The 22,500-nt window shown below is 40.5% G+C and overlaps 1 protein-coding gene across 1 annotated transcript in view; it reads right to left on the bottom strand.

The window, feature by feature from the left end:
- LOC112128057 (calcitonin gene-related peptide type 1 receptor-like) overlaps positions 1-22,500 on the bottom strand; it is a 110,678-nt gene that overhangs the window by 43,655 nt on the left and 44,523 nt on the right. Inside the window, exon 2 of the mRNA XM_024229830.1 lies at positions 21,379-21,435. Within this exon, the coding sequence (XP_024085598.1) occupies positions 21,379-21,389 (11 nt within the window). The 5' untranslated portion in view covers positions 21,390-21,435. The remainder of the gene's footprint in view (positions 1-21,378; positions 21,436-22,500) is intronic.

Genomic DNA, 22,500 nt, shown 5'->3' with positions numbered 1-22,500 from the left:
CGAGCTGAGGGAGGTGCATATGAGAACAGTTTCTCCCCCATCCCGACACCTCCAGCATTGCGTGCCAAATCGCGTATAGCTCGGCGGTTTACACACTTCACTCTTTAGGGAGTGGGTGGAAGGAGCTCTCCCCCGCGTGTACACCCCGAATGCGACACCCTTCCCGGTCTTAGAGCCGTCCGTCCAGACGTTCTTATATCCGGGGAGCTGAGAGCGGAGTTCGAGGAACTACGTTTTGAATTGGTGCGGCATGGGAGCTGCCAGATCCTCCCGGAAGAGTAGGCGGGAAGGGTGCAGGGCCACACCTCCTGCTGTCTCAGAAGAAGAACCAGCCCCAGTACTATCCCCTCCCACTCCAGGGATTTGGCAAAGCGGATCCCTAGAGGTCGAGTCTGGGTGGGCAGCCTGGAATACTTATCCTCGTGAGGGTTACCCGTGATCATTACCACCAGAGGATTGCCTGGTTTAGCCAGCATGGATGCTTCAGGTCCGGCGGGAGAACACCCACCTCTCAGCAAAGGCTGGCCAATGGGGTGGTCCTGAAGGCTCCTGACACCTCTCGAAGACCATGATAATAGAGACGGTAGAGCTTAGTCAGTAGGGACCTCCTTGCAGAACCATCCTCCATACATCCATAAAACATTGTCGAGCATAGCAGCGAGTCGAATGTCCTTAATAATAATTTTTTTTCAGCCCCTCAACGAAAGTTCCTCAAGAATCAATCGCAGGAGCTGGATTATTTTTTGGCACTACCCTTTGCCTTGAGTCTGCCAACGTAACTTCTCGTCGAAGAAGAGACCGAGGAACCTCACTCTCTCGGCGCCCCGGATTGGTACGCCACCCAAGCAGATTGGGGGAGTGGTGTGCTCCCTCCTCAGCCTAAAGAAGAGAAAGAACACTGTTTCGGTCGCCGAGAACCTAAAGCCGGCCTCCTCTGCCCTAACAGCCACCACGTCGACTGCCGTCTGCATAACCTCCCCAACTTTTCCAGGTCCTTCCCTGAAAGGTAGAAACTCAAATCGTCTAGGTATAATTTAACTTTTACCTGGGGAGGTATGCCGTCGGCGATGCCATTTACTACTACAGCAAAGAGACACACTCAGCAACGACCCCTGAGGGATGCCGTTCTCTTGAACATCCACCCTCGAATGCGAGGTCCCCCGCTGTACTCTAAATCTCCTGTTAGTAAGGAAGGCCCGAATGAACCGGCTAACCTCGAAATCCGAACTCGCAGCATTTCCGGGATTCTCGAAGTCGAAGAACACAGCCAGAGAGTTTTCTCGATCCGGAAACGTGTCCTGAATCTTGTCCTCAAGAAGACACACCACATCGATTGCGGAACGGTCTCTCGTGAATCCCGCCTGGTACTGGCTGTAAAATCCTTGAGTTGTAAGTACCAGGTGAAGCGAATGTTTATCATTGACTCAAGGAGTTTACCCAGGAAGGAGATTAGTGAGATCGGCCTATGTTCATGGCACCTAAGGGTTCATGCCATCCTTCAAGATCGGTTCTATGAGCTCCTCACCCCAGCGGTCGGGTTAGGAGCCCGAATCCTATATCTCGTTGAACAGATTCATCATGTGATTATTCGCGCCCCGGGGGAGGTGGCGAAGCATCTCACATTGGATGTCGTGGCGCCCAGGGCTTGAACTCCTAGCACGACCCAACGCGGACTCCACCTCCCCGACTATCAGGGGTAGATAGTAGCTCTCCATGTCGCCACCGCTGAAGTCCAGCTTCTTCTTCTCAGCTTCTTCTTTTTGTTCTCTGAATCTGTCTCTGAAAGCTGACGAGCTAGATACTGTGCAGAAGTGCTTAGTTAACTCGTGAGCGAGCGCAGCTGGTACAGTGATCACTTCCCACCGGACGGACCTAATCGTAGGCACCGACAGGGTCTTAACTCATCCAGATATTGCTTTCACCCTCCTCTATACTTTCTTGGGGAGGCGTGTGCAGACAAGCCGCCAACTCCTCCAAGCGTTCTCTTTTCCTTCGTGTCAGGGTACACCTTTCTTTGCTCTTTTAAACTCGATAAGGTTGCCTCCGCCGGATATGTGTTGAAACGTCGGAGGGCAGCCTTTTTCACCCGAACTGCCTCTTTGCAGTCTGTGTTCCACGATGGCAAGGGAGGCTTCTAAATTAACCCCCTTTCTTTGGGATACTATGCCTTGCAGCTCGATTGAATTCCTTTCCAAACTGTAGGAGATCCTTGGCGATGTCTCCTGTCAATGGGGCCATCGATATCGCATAAGCATAAGAATCCCAATTCGCTTTATTTAAGTTCAATGTTCCGGTATTCCGCTTTCCTGCTTTGAATAAATGAAATGATCACTCTGCTAAAGGTCATCGAGTACTTCCCATTCCACTTTCCTACCAGGGAGGATTAAACAAAGCTCAAGTCGATAACTGACGTACTTACATTCAATAGGTTCATGTTCGTGGGAGCCCCGTTGTTGAGTAGTGTTAGGTCAGTGTCTTCGAGAAGACCCGTCAATACCCTACACCTACTGTTGGTTCTCTTGCTCCCCCACCAGTTGTTTTGAGAGTTGAAGTCTCCCATCAATAACACCAGCCGCGGGAGCTGACCCATCAAGGTTGAGACCTCACCGTCCCTCCACGGCCCGTCCGGTGGTAAGTAAATGGAGCATAGTGTGAGACACACCGGGGTCTCCAAACGCAAGGCGATCTACTGAAGTCTTGTGATGGTCACGACTTCATGAACCTGGACGTTATCTCGACATAAGATGGACACGCCTCCGTGGGCTATACCACTAGGTGTGATCCCTACCACAAAGGGAGTGTATGCCCTGAGGACAAGGGCGGAACCCGGACCCACGTGGGTCTCCTGGAGAGCGATGGCTATCGGCTCAATCTCCTTGGCCAGGGCCTGCAGGGCGTGCTTTTTATTACTAACGCCTCTGTAGTTCCATTGAATGATAGTTTCCATTCTCATTTAGGCTCGGGTGGTTTCCTCTGCTTACCTTTAGGCCACCCTCTTTTGTTTTCTTTTTTTGGGTGGCCTCTGAGTCTGAGGACTCTGAGTCTGTGTCCTTTTATCGGGAGGAAGCAGTGGCTCTCTCCACGTCGGTGACCCATTCAAGTCTACTGCACTCCTCTGCTGCCTGTCTGCGTCAATTTTTGATGGGCTACTTCCAGACGGTTTTTTTGTTGGGTGGTGTCACGAGGCGCTAGGGGTCGCCTATGGACACGCTTAGGTGGGACAAATGCCCCCTTCCATCACAGAAGGTAGGTCAATTTAATTTCAGGCTAATAAGCACTCGGCTCCGAATCTCTGCAGCGGACTGATCCTAGCTTCTCTAACTGGTTATACCGTAAGTGCTTCTTGTCTCCACCGATTAAGCTCCTCCGTTCGCTCAATTATCAATTATTAATTGTTAATTGCCACAAGAAAGTCTGAGGCCTGTTTATTTTAGTTTGTATAAATTTTACCATTAAGTTAATAAATTTATTTTTGGACAAGGTTTTGTTTTACTTTTGCTTTTCACTTTACTTTTCTTTATTTTAATTTCCACCCCGAATTCATCACAGCTAACTCTGCTGATTTCGCTGTAAGTCGGCTTTGGAAACTGCGAGCCATTTCCCGGATTTAAAGTAAGTGTAGGTAACTGAAATCCGTCGCAGGATAGAGCAAAGCTGACACCTGGTAGCAGAGCGTGGTTCACGGCAAAGCTGACACCTAGTAGCTTGAACGTGGAATGATCCCCTGCCACAGAAAATAGAAAAGCAAAAATTTTGCGTCCCCCGTAGATTTTTTTTCTTGTAACCTGCAGGTTTTTGCAGGATCGAAACGTGCACACACGTCGATTGTGTAGGCGTTTTGAATCTTTGTGTCCCTATACGCAATAATTATTGGGTTTACTACCCTGGTAGCATAGATAAATTTAAATACACCAAAACTTACTTGACCAAACTTTGTTTAGCTTAAAAAAAATTTCAGGAGGTAAAAGTAAATTTCTATAAAATTTTAAATTTATAAATATATGTTGCTCTTAAATACCTCTTATTCCTATCCAAAAATGTCCCAGCAACAAATAAAAACTACCGAGTCAGAATCAGGACAAAAACAGGGTGCTGTCCCCAAAGTTCCGTGCAATTTTTGCGATCACGCAGACACGAGCGAGTCCGTTAAATGCAACAAATGTGGTATGTTCTACCACTTCGAATGTGAACCCAAAATCCGCAGTAGGGCAAAATGGATTAAAATGCCAATGCCCCGTAGGGAATCTTTCAATTGAACTGCATGTTCAGTCCAGAGTCCGGACACATTATTAACGGCCGAACTAGAAAAATTCAAATTAAAAATAGGGGAAAATATTAAGGATAAGTTTAGCTCCTTAAAGAAATCATTAACGGACACATTAGATAAAATACAACAAAATTTTGTATCTCATCAAGCGGCACCAAACTCGAAAAACGGAGAGTTAGAGAAGCTAGGATCAGTCCGCTGCAGAGATCACGAGCCGAGTGCTTATTAGCCCGAAATTTAATTGACCTACCTTCTGTGATGGAGGGGGGCATTTGTCCCACCTAAACGTGTCCATAGGCGACCCCTAGCGCCTCGTGACAGTGGAATGGACCAGTCTCTAGAACCGCTCTCTCTAGAAGAGAACCGCGAGAACATAGACAGAGGCTGTCTTTTATCTGTGACCTTCGTGAATCTTGCGTATGGGCAGCGTAATTACCCCCGGCCTCACGGTAGTCGTTGCGACCGGACGACAGCGTGTAAGCGTTGAGGACGCTATGATCCTCGAATGCGTGAGTAAGCGAACGGAAACGGGTAGTGAATCGGTCTCTCTGACTCGAGTATGCTTTGCATTGTTGTGCGTATGACCGGCGTGGTACCCTTGGGAAAGCGAAGGATTGGATCACGTAGGCTGAGCCTATGGCGTCATCTGCTGCCGGGGCGTTCCCGGAAGTTTCTAAGTTAGGGGAGCTCCTACACTCAGGGAGAACATTCAGAGTTTTCTTATCTGGGGAGTACGCGGGCGAATAGGCTCATTTATTTCGGCCTGTTAGCCTTTTGCGTGCGGCGTACGACCCGATGCACAATGCGGGCCCGACCATTCGGAGTGGACAAGCGGAGAGCGAGGTTGTCTCGGCCCTTAGGCGCTGAGGCGCCAATACACCCATGCTGCGACGGTAACACTATTCCGTCTTATGGAGGTGCGTCAGCTCCCATATTCAGAATCCAAACGTGCGATAAGGCGGAAACGGCCAGTTGTGGACCTTAAAGATCTTCTTGTTGACGATGAGTTCTCGGGAACGGAATGCCCTTTACTATTGTGAAGGCCTCTTTGTAGGACAACACTTCAGTTGTCTTAACGCTCTGAATCTCTCTTTGTTCTATATATACAGGGCAGTCACGGCTACTCGAGAGGTGTTTGCAACCGCAGTTCACACAGGGGGGGCTTGGCACAGAGTACTTGACTCGTGTGTCGGTCCACCACAGTCGCATGTCGCAGCTAATGCCTTGCGCCTGTGGGATGTATGCCCGAATTTCTGACACTTGTAGCAGCGTATTGTGGAGGGGATGTACGGGCAGACTTTTAAAAGTTGATAAGCCGTCCGCACTTCATTCGGACATGTAGGCGTGTCGAAGAGTGAGGATGTGACTCGCCGTTGGGACGGTTTGTCCATTCCGACGAGTGTTCAATTTCCTCACCTCGTCTACGACTTGGTGCGCCATTCCGTCTCTAATAGCTTGTACCTCACAATTTATGAGGTCTGTTCATGTCACTACCCCCTTGGATGTGTTCAGTCTCGTGTGTGGGGTGACCTGAACCTCAAATCCTGCTAGGCTGGACAGTTTCTCTATTTTCTCCTTCTGCTGTGTTTAATAATACATATTCACATCACACACTGACGACTCTTGGTGACAGACGGCTCCTTGCCAATCTCTGCCAGGATGGACCTGTTGAGGAGGAAGGGTCACACTTTAGTGAAATCCCCTCCTTCCTAGATACGTTATAATGACGGGTCACAAAGGCCTCCATCAGAGTGTTACTCTGAGGGGGACTGCCTGAGTGGCTCTCTCTTCTGTTCGTTGGCGATCTATTTACTTCTTTGGCTGATTCAATTAGTCCTCTTTTGTTTGAGGTTTCTCTTCTTTAGCCTGATAGGGCTGTAGGGTGGTCGCAGGTTTTTCGGCGCTGGGCTACCGGTCTGACTCCTCCCCTCTGAATCCGCTGTTGAGGGCCTAGATTCCCCCGAAGATGCCTTTTTCCTCTTGTTGGATTTGGCTTCGGTCCCGGCCTGTCCCTTGTTTCCTGGAGAGGGGCCTTGATAGACCTGTGACGAGGTCTCTCCACGATCTCTCAATCACATGGCAAGAGTGATCCTCACCTCCTCCAACTCGTTGTCCTTGCGAATATCCGTTCCGATCTCGGTGTTCCTTAAACTTAGGGCAATACCACCAGTTGTACTTATCCCTAAGGATGGTTGCTGTCCATCAGAGATAGTGTTAACCCCATCCACTACTTCTCCCGGCATCTGGCTTTCCGGAGCTACGGCTTCATTGTTTGTTTTCGTAACTGCTGTATTTCAGCCGGTGGGATGGTACACCCCTCTCTGCACGCTTCTCCTGATGGTTACTGTCCTACGAATTGTGCCCAGGATGAGAGAAAGAGAGAGAGAGAGAGAGAGAAACGTAGGGTTGACTACTTGGATTGAGTATAAAAATATATTTTGCATTTCATAACATCACTTCTTTCCACATTCTAAATGTATTTGTTAAATGTAAACAATGTTTGAAAATCCAGGCCCTGAAGACGATCTCAATAAAGATCGAAACGTTGGCACGATAAAGAAAATATTTTTCTGAAACCTACATCACGCCAGGCCGCATCTCACGATTTAGGAATAATTACTTTTCTGTATTCTTATTAAGTACATGCTTTACCTTGATCTTGGCAACAAGTCAATTGAATTCTCAAAGCTGCGATGTTATTAAACCACATCTGTTATATGAGCTGTTGATTAGATACGTGATAAACTGTAGAACCACAGCTTTGTTTATACAGTTTAAGAAAAATTGCAATATTAAATATTCCAGTTACTTGACGGAGCTGACGTTTTCGGCAGCCGGTGAAATTGGTGGAATATCTTTGACAAAAGGCTTTGTAAATAGCGGTTTTCTGCTCTTTCTCATATCAGGCTTGTCATTTTCCTTTGTAGCTTATCGATATCGGCGAAACAGACTCGACAGTTCGTAAATAAGACCATTCAATTGGTAGTGTTTCAGGCCGTGATGTCAGGACTATCACGGTTTTAATTGAGGAAATAAAGCTGGGGCCCCTCTGCGACCGCACATCAACTGAGTCAACCCTTTTATCAAGAGATAAAATTTTGTCCCGACATTACATTTCGACTCTTCCAATCGAACAGTAGGCCGATCCGTCTCTCTTGTCCACCCTCGCGCACGACCGGCTCTCAATGGGCGAATGTTGAATTATTTTTCCTATCTCCGTTCGGAATCGAATCGTTCACTTCATATTTTTTTCTTACCGTATATTCACTAATTTAGCGTATTTTAATTTTTTCTGCTGAAAGCTTACCAAATACAGGTAAATTCTGGTCTGGTACGATGTACATATTTTTAATAGAATTGATCGAATGTACAGCGATTATTTTTATATCTGCTTTAGTCCCCATTATTTGACTTGGGTTTTAAATGTTAGATGTATCGACTACTTTTGTATTCACGAATAATCTGGATCACAGTATAGTCTAGATGACAAAGCAAATTCAATTTGTAGACATATTTAATATTGTTTTGCCCTGAAGTTGAACTTAAAATAAATCGAATGCTTGGCAAATGAATTGAATTTGCTTAGTCATTAAGACATGGAGACGTGATCCAGATTATTCGTGATTGTTCATATAAATAATAACAAATATTTAAGCGATCATAAATTATTTCAAAAATAGAAAATTTAACGAAATTTCAAAAATTCCTCTGGGGGCTGCGTGGGGACCAGTTATGACGATCATTTTAATTTGCCTATATTCGATGTTTTACTGTTTAATTAACTGAATGTGGCGAGAAGCCGAAATGCAAATTAAACAAATTATATATCTTACATTTGTTGGGATTGGAGTTGAGGTTTATCTCTGGAAGATGTAAGGTGTAATGTTCTGGGTGAGTAATACGCTGTGCCCTTTAAGAGCAATTGTATTTCCCGTTCTTTACCTATAGATACTTAAAACATACCGGCGAGTTCTTCTTCATCAAGGACCTGATTGGAAGGCCCCGGTTTCATTAGTTGATTTCTTCTACGGCTACGTTGTACTTCTGCGATGTTAAATTTATAGACACTATTTCACTCACGAACACACTCGATCAAGGTTTTTATTTCACTTGCCTTTCCTTACAAGGGAGGCACAAGACCAACCCCGACTTCGACGTATTGCCTCCTGGGAAAACTTCGATGTTACTGGCACCCCACCTGGGCCGGTGCATCGAGGGAGGCAAGAAGAGGAACGGCGACCATAATTCAAGTTGTTAGCGATGAATGGCACTCAGGTGACAAAAAAATAGTGTCCCAAACGGAAACCTCAAGGATCCGACCGACACTCTGTAGTATCCAGTCTTACCCCGGCATGCTGGGGCTGACACACTATATCCCTAGCTACTCGTGGGAACTGTACGGAAGCTAATAAACAAAGAAAAACACAATCACCCGGGTGAGGCCCACAGGATCTGGCAGCAGTGCCAAACCAAAATACGTCCCTTTCAAAACAAGAAAACCTGGAGGAGGTCGAAAACTCTCGCCAGATGAGATTATTAAGGTACTCTTGTCGGGAGCCTCCAGAAACAGGCTACCAACTCTGTTGAAGGAGCAAGTAAGGAAAAGAATCAGAGAAAAAGACAGCATGTGAGAAAGCCTGTTTCAAAATCCGAGAAGAAAAGGCCAAGGTCAGAAGACAGCCCCCCCCCCCGACTAAAAGCAGGTTCCAAAAAAGGCAAGACCCCCCCCCAAGGAGGAGATACCCTTAAAGAGGATCTTGACACAAGTCAAAGTAGCTGTGGTAGACAAAGGTTACTCTGATTCTACTGCCTAGGCTACTGCCGTAATAGTAAAAGGCCGCCATGCAAACACCATGATGGTTCGTATACAACGGACCTTCAATCTGGACCGAACTAACGGTAAAGCTACGTAAATATGCTACAGTTTTCCAGTCTGAAATCATAGCTATTGAACAACGAGCCAGATAAATATAAAGGCCAGGAATATATTCCCGGAAGATAGCAATTTTCATTGACAGTAAGGCAGCACTTAGAGCCCTAACCTAATGCGAGGCGAAGACAAAGAGTTTTTAGAAGTTCATGGAGGCCCCGACAGAAGTCAGCTACACTAATGAACCTGGCATATACTCTCGAGGTTCTGAACCCTGCCACAAATGAGGATACATCTAAAAATGGATCCTTAATGAGTCCAAAACCTGGTGGAACAATACCCAGGTATGAGGCACGGGGAGAGATTCATAGAAGGAACATCCGCAAAAATTTCAAATGAATTACTGGAAGGCAACCGCAACCGACCAAGGACTCTGGTTGGACTCCTAGCAGCAAGAAGGCACATGCACCGAATAGGAGTACAGAGAGAGTAATCACTCTGCAGATACGGCTTGGAAGAGGAAGAGACCGCAGAACACATTCTATGTTTCTGTGAAGGACTATGTAGGTGCAAGTTCTTGCAGCTTGGACAAGAAAAACCACAAGCAAAATCCTACACTAAGGAGCCGCTGGCAAAGCTATGGAAGCTGATTTAAATCTGAAGCTGGCCAATGAGTTATAAATAAAATGGAAGCACAATAGATCTATTCAGGTTGAGGTGCGGTAGGCCTTGTGACCGTCTCTTTTATCCCTATCCCTTCTTTCAAAAGGGACGTCCTCTTTCTCGTTGCTCTTTAATCCCGCATGTCCTGGAACACAGCACCCAGCAGAAGGTGGTCAAATAGCAATGCTTTGATTGTGATAATAAGATTATCGTCTGCCCTAGTTAAGTTTAGAAATACTTCGTCTCATATTTGAAGCACGTTCTTTCATTGGGATGGTAATGGCAGAAACCAATTTAAACAGTCCATATTATATCAGTAGCCAAAATTAATTCTTAGCTAACTTGCCGTGATGGTTTTAGTATGATTTTTATCTCGCCCCCTGTCCAATTGAATTATATTTTTCTGCAAGAAAATTTGACTTCAATATATACAAATTTATTTACGAGAAAATGGAAAAAATCTAAATAAATCTGTAATCTTTTTCAAATTACTAGCAGCTATCATGGCGTTAATTATTTATCAGTGAAGTGGTTCGAAACGGATGTGTCAATCGATAGAATCGTAAAGGCAAAATAAACGTCATAAAATTACAAAGTCAAAAACTACCTTTAACATTAACAATAAATAAATATACAAACTATAACAATGTAATAATGTAAGTAATTTTAAAAACTCCGTTTAATTATTTTGAACAGGCACTGTGTCACTTTTAGGGACCTTCATCATTCGCGAGTTCATTGTACTACTGCAACGCCTTACGGCTCCATCCAAAAGTCTCTCGTAGACTCTGCTCTCTACTCTACTTTTAATTACATTGGATTCTCGCTATCTGTTTATTTTTATACATCGGTGCGTTCGATGTGGAGACCAACACGTATCTGGACCTTGCGGAAAAGCAGAGATACCAAAACAACATGTGCAAACTGCGGAGGTGATCACCCTGCGAACTACAGAGGGTGCAATGCCTTCAAAGACCTACAGGCAAAACGCATAACAAGGAACACAGAACAAGGACAACAAGGAAGGAATAACAATAGTACATCGAAACCACCCTAACTAGACGACACTAATTTCCCGTCGCTTGTTCACAAGAAGAGCGAAGCCCAACCACCGCCAACATGGGTGAGGACTCAAAGAAGACCAACAGCTAATCAGCGGGCTGAGGAAGCTACTAACACACATCAGTTGGTATGCCGCCTGGTATCCAACATTTTCTAACACAAATGAACGCACTCATCCATCCTCTTTTCCACATACTCAATCAAATCTCTCATATGACCCAAGCCCTCTGTACACAATATGGTAATTAATACTCCTATAGTTGACACATTATCAATTCTTTTATGGAATGCAAATGGCCTCTCACAACGTAAAATGGAACTCGAATTTTTATTACACCGAGACCGCATCGATATTGCCTTGAACTCTGAAACACACATGAGATCCAAATCTCGTTTTTACATTACAGACTACGCTGTACATAGGACTGACCACTCAGATGGCACGTCTCACGGTGGCACTGCTGTCATTATAAAACCTTCACTTTTACATTACACGCCTTACACAACACCACAATTTCAGAGTACTTCCATTTCTCTACAATCTTCAACAAGACAATTGTTTTTACAGCGGTGTATTGCCCACCCAGGCACTCCATTTCAAGTGACCAGTTTAAGGAGTTCTTCGGATTCCTGGGACCATCTTTCGTGGCTGGAGAGGATTACAACGCTAAACATATCCAGTAGGGCTCCCGTCTTTGCTCTCCTAGAGGTCGAGCATTACGTGAAATGTTAAACTCACATTTACAATACATCACACCAAACACTCCCACATATCTACCAACATCAACCAAAAAATCTCCGGATCTACTGGATTTTTTTGCTTGTAAGGGAATAAATAATATTCCTTTTCACTCAAACACCTCCACCGACTTATCATCTGACCATCTACCTGCGTTTTTATCACTTCAATTAAAACCTTTTGTTAAAAACAATCGTCCTACTCTAACTCCTAGACCAATGAATTGGAAAAAATTTCGTTCCTTGGTTGATGAAAAACTTTCCGTCCCAATTAGCCTAAAAACACCAGGAGAACTAGAAAACGCGGTTGATCTATTTACAACAACAATACAAAATGCAGCGTGGGAATCTTCATTGCCTCACACTCAAAAACAAAATCTTCCAAATTATGCTTTCTACATAAGGCAATTAATATCCGAAAAAAGAAGGGCTAGAAACCTTTGGCAACGTACTAGTTCAGTCATTGACAAACAAAATTACAACAAACTTTTGAATACACTGAAAAAAGAAATAAAACAATTTAAACAACAATCATACGAAACACATTTAAAAAGCTTATCAACAGTGGATGGGAGCCACTGGCGTAGTACTAAACGTATCCTGCGTCATAGCGTTGTCTCAACTCCTCTCAGGAATGATGATGGAACTTGGATCGTTTCCGATAAAGAAAAGTCCAAAACATTTGCGAAACATCTCTCCGAGGTATTCAAACCTCATAACATAATGAATACCAAACACGATAAATTTATATCAGATTCACTTATAACACCTATGCCCCTAGATTTGCCACCTAAACCAATACTCCAAAACAAGTATCACAAGAAATACGACAGCTTCCTACAAAAAAAAATCACCTGGTCATGATTTGATAACAGCTGAAGTTCTTCAAGAACTTCCCAAAAAAGCAGTCGTCTTTTTGACTTCTTTATTTAACACAATTTTGAGGACTACACATTTCCCCATACAATGGAAACTTTCTTACATCAAAATGATCCCAAAGCCCCATAAAAATTTAAGCTCCCCATCGTCTTATCGTCCTCTTAGTTTGTTACCCGTTCCTTCTAAATTATTTGAAAAATTAATTTACAAAAGAATTATCTCTATTGCTACTTCGAACAACATCTTACCAGACCATCAATTTGGCTTTCGAACCCATCATTCCACCACTCATCAACTTCACAGAGTGACTGATTTCATTACTTCGTGTCTCGAGCAGAAACTGTACGCGACTGGAATGTTTCTAGATGTTTCTCAGGCCTTAGACAAAGTATGGCATGAGGGATTATTATACAAATTAAAATTATTTTTACCCCAGGCCTATTATCTGATTACACAATCATATCTTAAAGAGAGATTTTTCGCAGTAAACCAGGATGCGGAAACTTCTAGGATGGAAGAAGTGCTTGCAGGTGTGCCACAAAGGTCAATACTCGCTCCGCTGTTGTACACAATTTTTACTTCTGATATGCCCACAAACGAGAATACACTCACCGCCACTTACGCAGATGACACTGCCATATTAACAAGCCATCTCTCTTCTACACAAGCTTCACTCATGTTACAAAACCACATTTCAACAATTGAAAAATGGAGCAATCTTTGGAAAATAAATTTTAATCCCTCAAAGTCACAACATATCACCTTTACACTCCGTCGTGAGATTTGTCCTAGCATATACTTATACAATGAATCTGTTCCTCAATCCGACAAAGTTAACTATTTAGGACTTACATTTGATAGAATTACTAACTTGGAATCCACACACCCGAATAAAAAAAACAGACACTGAACAAACGATTTAAAATTCTTTATTACCTTCTCAACCGACAATCAAAATTACCATTAAAATCAAAACTTTCGACATACACATACCTACTCAAACCTATTTGGATGTACGGGTGCCAAGTATATGGATCGGCGAAGTATTCCAATATTCAAAGATTACAAAGTTTTCAATCCAAAATTTTAAGACTAATTGTTTCTGCCCCTTTTTATGTAAACAATAATACACTTCACAGAGATCTTCAAATCCCAACAGTTTTTTCATCCATCAAAACATATTACAGACGTTTTCATAGTAAATTACAAAATCACACCAACACACAAATACGATTACTCCATTCCCCACAATTACCACGTAAACGTCTGAAAAGAATATGGATAAGAGACTTCTTAAATGATTAACATCATTTCATTAATCCAGAGCGGCTGCCAATGGGTAGATTTCTCTATAACGCCCATAACATAATCTGAAATCCAATCTGCTGGTTGTATATAATACATGTACAGTTGTAGATACAAATAAATGAAGTCAAAAAAAAATTACTTATGATTATAAGTGTTATCATTCGAACAGACACACAAAGAACACTTAATCTCAGTGAGTTTTATTTGCATTCGAGTTTGTCATGATTAAATTTTTAAAACTACTCGATCCTTTACCCTTTCTTGAAGGTTCAGAAAAATGCTTCATTACATTCCTTAATTCCTTAGTCAACGTCTTTTGCTTCGGCAGTTGTTCGGGCTCGGCATCGGAGGAGTAGGTTTTGAAGGTATAAGGTCGATGCCCGATGACCAGGGAACCGTACAATAATAAAAATATTAAAAGGATTGTTATGTTGATTTGAAGCTGTTTTAAATCTAAAATGAATTGGTAATAAACTTTCCAAAAGTATGACAAATTCGGCATATTTTCTAAAAAGGTCACTGAAGATATGAAAACCGATCTGAGGGGCGGCGGGACCTCGGCAATAAAACATTTGCTCCTATGAAATATAACTATTCCAGTTCCCAGATCGAAAAACGCCGCAGACGGTATCAAACTTTGTACAGGTGGTATCCTCGCGTCCTTGACGGTGAAAATTTTTACACCACTGACGGATGTCAGATCGAACAACAAAATAGAGTAAATACTGTCTTTATAGGATCCGAAGTTACTGTAATGTACTCTTGTCTTCCCTTGTGACCAACACGTCGAACGTTCATTCAAAAATATCTGCAGAATTGATATCAGTTGAATTTATTCTAGGTATTTGGATGACACGACCGTCTTTGTATCTCACAGGCAGTTCTGCGTCTTTATACGGTGAGACAAAATAAGCTTTTGGACACCTTCCTAGTCCTTCTAAGAATATACTATATAATCTCGGGGGTAACGGCTCGATACCGGCAAACTCAAAATCTTCATTTCCCACGTAATAACAGAGTGACATACCATCCAAAATTGTGACAGCAGAAGTCTGGTGTATTCGGTGTTTGCGGTTATTTATTTCCATTGTTGTTTCCAATCCATTGATGTTTATTTTTATTCTGGAGAAAACAGCGTACGAGATCGGTTCGATAACGAGATTCGAGAAAATGGAAATTACATCTGTAGGCGAATCGAGGATATTGAAGATTCTGATTTGTGCGAATTCGTCCTCCGGTTGTGCGGCCTCCTGAAAATCCATCACCACGTGTATAAACATCAAATATGATAAGGATATGACCATGATTATTTTCCCCACGCCTATCAGACCAAAATCATTAGGAAACCATTTATAACGCTTAGAACAGTAATAATAAATCGGAAGCGATATCGTCGAGGTCAAAGAAGTATATGAATAAAAGGCATACATCGTAGAAGGCGTACTACCGACTAAAAGAATCGACAGCATAGTGTAAGTGGCAGTTGCCAGCATTTTCATATGTCCATAGAACGCAATAAATAACGCCAAAGTTGTAACAGTCCAAAGCCTTTTGCACATGAATTGGACATTCGGTGGAAATTTTCTTGGATCCCTTCGTTCTTCTGTTTCTACCCCGAATTTTTCCTTTATCCGAATTTCACATGTGTACGCTCCATACAATAATGTAGTGCAAGGCAAATTGATGAACACGGGTGGCTTGAAACCCCATCTTGCAAATAAGAGTGTTACGATTATCAACGCGGCCAATATGAGGGTCGTTGTTAAAGACACAAAAAAATACAGAAATCTGTGACCTATATATGTCACAATAACGTTATATAATTCTGCAAAAATGCATTGTGTAACAAAACGTGTCCAGACGCATAAGAATGTTGGAGTATTTAAACCTAACTCTGATTTTTTGTATATCACCTGATCAAAATAAATAGAAAACGCTTTCGGATTCCATGTGAAAAACAAAATGTATTCGTACTTAAGAAATAATTGGAAGTTTCGTTGATGTGGTTTGTAGTCGATAGAAAAAACGAGTGTCAAAAAAGAAGCTATGAAAGTGAAAGTCAGAAATATGGTATGCAGTTTAAATTTATGAATCCAAGAATCAGCGATCCAGCCAGCCGCTACACCGAAAATATGCCTAGCAACATTCTCTGGTTTAATTCGACCGCTATTTCAATCAAGTCCAAAGTTAATATAGAATACAAAGACGAATACATACAGTTCAACGAAAACTGAAATACGAACAATCCAATTCGGATCCAATCGAATGACGATTCATGCATGGTCTACATCTTCTCAAAACACGTAACCCACGTCTTCAAACGTATTATATATATCCTAACCAGCCATTTACAAAAAATATGTCATAGTTCTGAAATCAGCTGTCTATTATGTAGTGTTATATTTTTAGTGTTGAAAATCAAATGTAATAAAATCAGTAACATAAACTTTAATTGTTGATTTAAAAAATATGAATTTCTACTTGTTTAAAAGTTATAATTACGGAGATAAATGCAATTTCATTTAATGATTTTCCCTAAATACACTTCTCGGAAGCGTTGAAGCAGAACTCTCAAATTATTTGTGGATTGTTTTTTAAATTCAGGATGATGAGATAAAAAAATTTCAACTGCTGACGAATGAGTGTGCCTCTCCATTTGGCCTATCATATGTATTCATAGATAAATTTCTTAGATTCCAAAAAAAATTCTAGGATTTATAGAGAAACGTATTTCTAATCAGTAGAAACTTTGATGTTTTTTGAGTTTAAGGATCATCATGAGGATAATTATTTGAATGAAGGGATTAAGGGAAAACATGTTTTGAGTTCAAGTTAAAAGGACAAGAAATCAGAACAGGTTATGACATTATTATTTTTAAGGCTGAAAAACTAAATTTATCGACAAAAAATCTGGAGTGCCCCAGGGTCATTATTTAGGACTTTTATTATTTCTGATTTTTTTTAATCATGTTGCTGAATTTGTCATTCAGAATATAAACCTCTTGCTCCTTGCTGACTATGTCAGAATGAATCCAAACTAAATTTTTAAGATATACTGCTTTTAAATTAAAAATCCCTTCCGCGGATATATCTTATGATCACTTATACATAACCCTAACTCGTAAAAGGGAGAACATTTATCCACTTCTCCCTGTCGCCTTATCACTAGTAAAATTAATTGTCCTCAATTGTTAAGCCTAATCACTTTCGATGCGAGCACTCACAACATAAGAAATCCCCTTCCTTCCTCTCTCCAAACTCAAAGCATACTGCCATTGCTATGTACAACACAAACAGAATTGCAATAAACTAAATTTTACCGACTTGTGATGGTGGCCCATCACAATTAAAAGTTCCACATTTTCAAACGAATAAGAAAACCTCCAAATCCGATTCGTCGTGGATGGGTCAGCTGGAGACTTTAATAAAGAGGGGAGTGATTGGCAGGATCATCAGTCGGCATTTTGCTCGGGCTTTAAGTGGATCGTTTGTTTAACTGTAATTAGTTATAATGAGTAGAAAATATTTAAATTTTTGAGACAAAAGGTTTTTGGAAGGTGTTTGATTGACTATTTGAAAATATTCAATGTATAAATATTCAGAACGATTTTATTTGGAGTATTTAAGTTGAAAGGGCTCAAAAGGTTACTTTGAGATTTTACCTTACATCAAATGTAAGTCATTTACTTTTTATTTTATATGATTAATTATTTTCTTGAAACATTGGAAACAAATTTTAATTTTAACAATAAATTACTTTTTTTATGGTTATTTTTTTTCACTCATTTTGTATAAAAAATTTAATAGACTATACAATTGTAAATAATTTTTTATCTCTCTTCTTATAAAAATAGATGCTTTCTTGAATATGTTTATGTAATATATGTTAAACGTATATGTATATGTTTTTCGATATTTTTATATGAGTGGTATTAGTCTTGGTATTTTTATAAGTTTAAATTTGTTGTTGTATCTTTGTAAATGGGCTTCTTGCCCGTTTGTATAAGTAAATACAATAAAAGAACACAAAATAAATAATGGTTTACTATGATCAAGAAATATCTCAGCGATATTAATTTTAATTTGTTGACTTACTTTGGCAAAATTAAAATGATAAAAGATCAGCTGCATGATTTACTTAGAGCGTAAAGAAGATGATCGAAGTTGTAGTACAAATTTGAAGAATAAATATAAAAAATACTTGAGTGTAATTCAACAAAAAATCATAGGGAAAATAGATCTTCATTTCTGTAGGAGGTTTAAAGAGCATTCGAAGCAAACAGTGACAGATACGTTTCAAATTAGATGTTTAATGAGCGTTTTAAAGATGCGAGTGTCGGGAATTGGATGCTCCCAAGCTATTACACAGGGCATTAACTCCCTGCTCTTCCAATCTAGAAAACAAATACACCACCTGGCGGGGCCGGATTATACAACGGGCTCTCCGGACTAACTTCATTTTTCAATCCAATTATGCAATCCCCCAGGATTATAAAGGTACGAATATCTTTCATTTCACAAAAGGCCTAAGAAAGATTGCAAAGATTTAAATAAATATTTTCCAGGAAGAAATTTATCTAACGAATAATCTGGATCGTGGTATGGACTGGATGAAAAAACAAAGCCAGTTGTTACAGCCAAGCTTTCGATCTACTTTAAGGTTTTCGTCAGGGCAAAACAATCATAAATATGTCGAAACATTGACAGGACTGTGACAACATTTGGCAATGTTAGGACTGAGAGAAACTTAATTATGTCAATTTTTAGACATATTTAAGATTGTTTTGCCATGATAATAACCTTAAAAAAAGTCGAAAGTTTGACAGTAACAAATATAGAAAGGCTAAAATAATCGATATGACCATTTAACCAGTAATTGACTGTCATAAACGATGACACCATCAGATAAAGCAGGGAACACACCCGATGCTACGCCATGCGACGCTACCCGACGCACACCCAAACTCCGATTTTCCATAAGATTACATTACCCCCGTGCACATCTGCCCGATGCTATGCCAAGCTACTCTACGCTCTGCGATCCCCACTGTCCAGGTTTTCGTCGGGTAGCATCGAGTACAGTCGAAGATAAAAGAACCGGACACTCATATTTTTATTCAAACTACATACAACCCCGGAATACCATTTTTTGATATGATGAAATAAACTAACACGGTTTTGCTCATAAAATTTAACTAACAATTTATTTCATGGCTTTGTTCATACAATTACACCATGTTCGTCGAATAGCGTCAGAACAGGACCGATGTTTTTGGTAGTTTATTTCAAACTATGTATACGTAATTTTGTCGTTATATTAATTACAACATTATATAACCCAAATTAAACGAGATGAAAAATTCATGAGTTTTTATAAAAGTTATTTAATGATGATGGTTAGGCAGAAAATTTATCAAAAAACCGGAACAACTTTATCTAAAACATTAAATTTAACTAGCAATTTATTTCTTGGTTGTGCTCATAAAATTTAATTAACGATTTATTATATCATTGCTCAAAACAATGCATTAAGCCGGGAACACACCTGATGCTGCGCCATGCGACGCTACCAGATGCTACCCGACGCCTTGCCGCGTTTTGCTGGGGTGTGTACTCTATCCGACGCAAGCACCCGTTTTGTACAGAACACAGCGTTTATCATCATAATCACTATCACAATCGCAACGCATCTTTTGTTCTTGATGCATTATTTTGAGCAAAACCTTGTTATAAATTGTTAGTTAAATTTTATGAGCACAACCATCTAATAAATTGTTTGTTAAACTTTTGTTTTAAATAAAGTTACTCCTAACCATCATAATTAAACAATGTTTATAAAAATTATGAATTTTTGATCTCGTTTAATTTGGTTTACATTAAAATAACATGTTGTAATTAATATAACAACAAAATTACATGTACTTAGTTTGAAATAAACTACAAAAAATATGAGTGTCCTGTTCTGATGCTACCCGATGAAAATGGTGTACTTTTACGAGCAAAACTATGAAATAAATTTTTAATTACATTTTATGAGCAAAACCGTGTAATAAATTGGTCCAATTTTAGTATATGTACTGCCGAAGTGAGTACAATAAATAGTTAGTTAAATTCAAGTCAAAGTCCATTTTTCCATAAGATAGTGTTACTCCCGTGCACATCTGCGTTGTCGCGATTGGTTGTCGAAATTGGTTGTCGCGAGATTGTGATGCTAGCTACCCCACTACGCTCTGACTTCACAAATCAGTACCACAATCGCAACTTCTCTTTTGTTCTTAATGCACTATTTTGAGCAAAACGTTGTAATAAATAGTTAATTAAATTTTATTAGTAAAACCGTTTAATAGATTGTTAGTTAAATTCATTATATCAAAAAATCGTATTCCAGTGTTTTGATTAATTTTCTACCGAACCATTAAAATTAATTTTTTAAATAAAAACTAATTAATTTTTAATCACAGTTAATTTGGTTTATATTAAAATAGGTATGTTGTTATTAATATAACGACAATAATACATATAGGTTGAATAAAAGATATGATTGTCCAGTTCTTTTGTCTTCGACTGTACTCGCTGCGACCCGACGAAAATCTGGACAGTGGGGATCGTGTAGCCTAGAGTAGGGTAGCGTTGCGGGGCATCGGGCAGATGTGCACGCGATAAGATAATCTATTGGAAAAATGGAGTTTAGATTTGCGTCGGGTAGCATCGGGTAGCGTCGCATGGGGTTTAGATTTGCGTCGGGTAGCATCGGGTAGCGTCGCATGGAGTAGCATCGGGTAAGTGTGTTCCCCGCTTTAAGCACAAAAGAGGCGTTGCGATTGTGATACTAATTTGTGATACACGCTGTGTGACTGTACGCGACGTGTGCTTGCATAGGGCAGATGTGCGCACACCCTATCAAAACGTGGCAAGGCGTCGGGTAGCATCGGGTGGCGTCGCATGGCGTTGTATCGGGTAAGTGTGTTCCCGGCTGTCGTTCAATCGACCTATGAAAGCGTCTGTATCGATTTCTACCATTTTCGAAGATAAATGGGATCTGAAAGTATGAGTTTTTTGTACGCTCGATAATGAGCTGGATAACGTTGGAAGCTTGGATAATGGAATGATTTTGGACTGTAACGATTTGTTAAACTCACAGTTCAATTCCGTACATCAAGATTGGTTGTACTAACGGAACATGAGGCGACTGGTTTGTACTGAAATTTCGTTCAGATGTCAAGTAATGTTGCGAGTAGTTCCATATTTTGAAGTTAATTGTGGGGGTTCTAACAATAAGTCTTTTCTCGATTTCAGAAACCCCAATGGCGGACGAAATTGGTTGTCGCGAGATTGGAAGGAAAGAGAAGATTATTGGGTGGTATTGGGTTTTCTTGGGTTTGACTCTCCATTTTGAACCATTCTTCCAAACAAGACAGATGATCCTGGAAGCCTGAGGGATATAATTGTGTCTGGGGGTGCTGAAATGATACTTAATTGAGAGGAAAAATATCATACGCAAAACAACAAAATATAAAAAATTGAGTACAATTAATGGGGATGCTTTCAAAAAGCATTGAAGAGCGTAAATAATTTATATAACTACACTTACGGTGGTAACATCTGTGTTTTTCTGCAGGGTTTATTCTAGAACCTTTCCTTTCGATTTCTGAAAAACAAAAACAAAGAAACTTTTTTAGTGTACAATTCAGAAATACTGAAGAACAAACAGAACAACATAATTGGAACAGTGTACATGGAATCATAGTAAAAAAAGCATCGTAATGTAATGTAATAATATAAAACGTAAAAAACTTTCTCTTAATAAGAATTTTAAAAAAATACACACGAAATTTCGGAAAATACGGATGTAACAACTGAATTTGCTTTCTTCTTCAAGCCATACCTTGATCATTTTTGAGCTCCTAAGTGAAAAAGTGGTCGATATTAAAGAAAAAATCTAAAAAAATAGTTATTAAATGTTTCTTTACCATTTATTGATTAATAATGTCCATGTATTCCGGTTTTTACCCTACTTACAATGTACGCTGTCTATAACACATGTGTCTTTCTGAGGTGTAAACAGTACATGTCGCAATGACAGAAGACAGGCTTGGCAAGCTGTTGAGTTACAGTCATGGGTCGTTGAGTCCTGGCAGCTCTCTCATATGTTTCCACCATTACACCTCTTTGTTCCTCACCTCTCTTCATCTTTTCTTCTTCTTTTTTTTTGCTTATTTGGTAATTGTATTCATACCGTGGACAATTCCATTTCAGCAATACCATACGCATTTTTCTTGATTCAATATTTTTAATTTTCCACTCTTTTCTCGCGTTTTATTACGCTCTCTTCCATTCTTCTTCGTCAGATAACAATGGAAAAATTCTAAATAAGTAAAGATCATAAGCGCGATTGGAAATCACAAATTCATCAGGATTATCTGCATGTAAGGTACATCTGCACCAAGGAGATCATGTGCCTGTCCTGGAGCAAGATGAAATTCAGTAGGGTTACGAAGTTCGTCTACAGTGAAATAAATCTTGTAATCCTAATGTATAGCCTGTTTGTCAGAGTCCCCCTTTTGCTGCAGCACTGTGCTGAGCGCTTGGACAATATCGATCATCGTGAATTGCCTTTTAGCATCCTTAGACAGTGCGTCAAATAATAATAAGCCACCTGACTTCCACCATTGGCTAAACCACGTATGAGTAACTCTAAAATCCCCAAAATCTG

Source organism: Cimex lectularius, unplaced genomic scaffold, assembly GCF_000648675.2.
Source record: "Cimex lectularius strain Harlan isolate CLEC.00 unplaced genomic scaffold, Clec_2.1 scaffold424, whole genome shotgun sequence".
In the NCBI taxonomy this organism is placed as follows: domain Eukaryota; kingdom Metazoa; phylum Arthropoda; class Insecta; order Hemiptera; family Cimicidae; genus Cimex; species Cimex lectularius.
The sequence above is the reverse complement of the archived record's forward strand: the minus strand, read 5'-3'. Positions and strand labels throughout refer to the sequence as shown.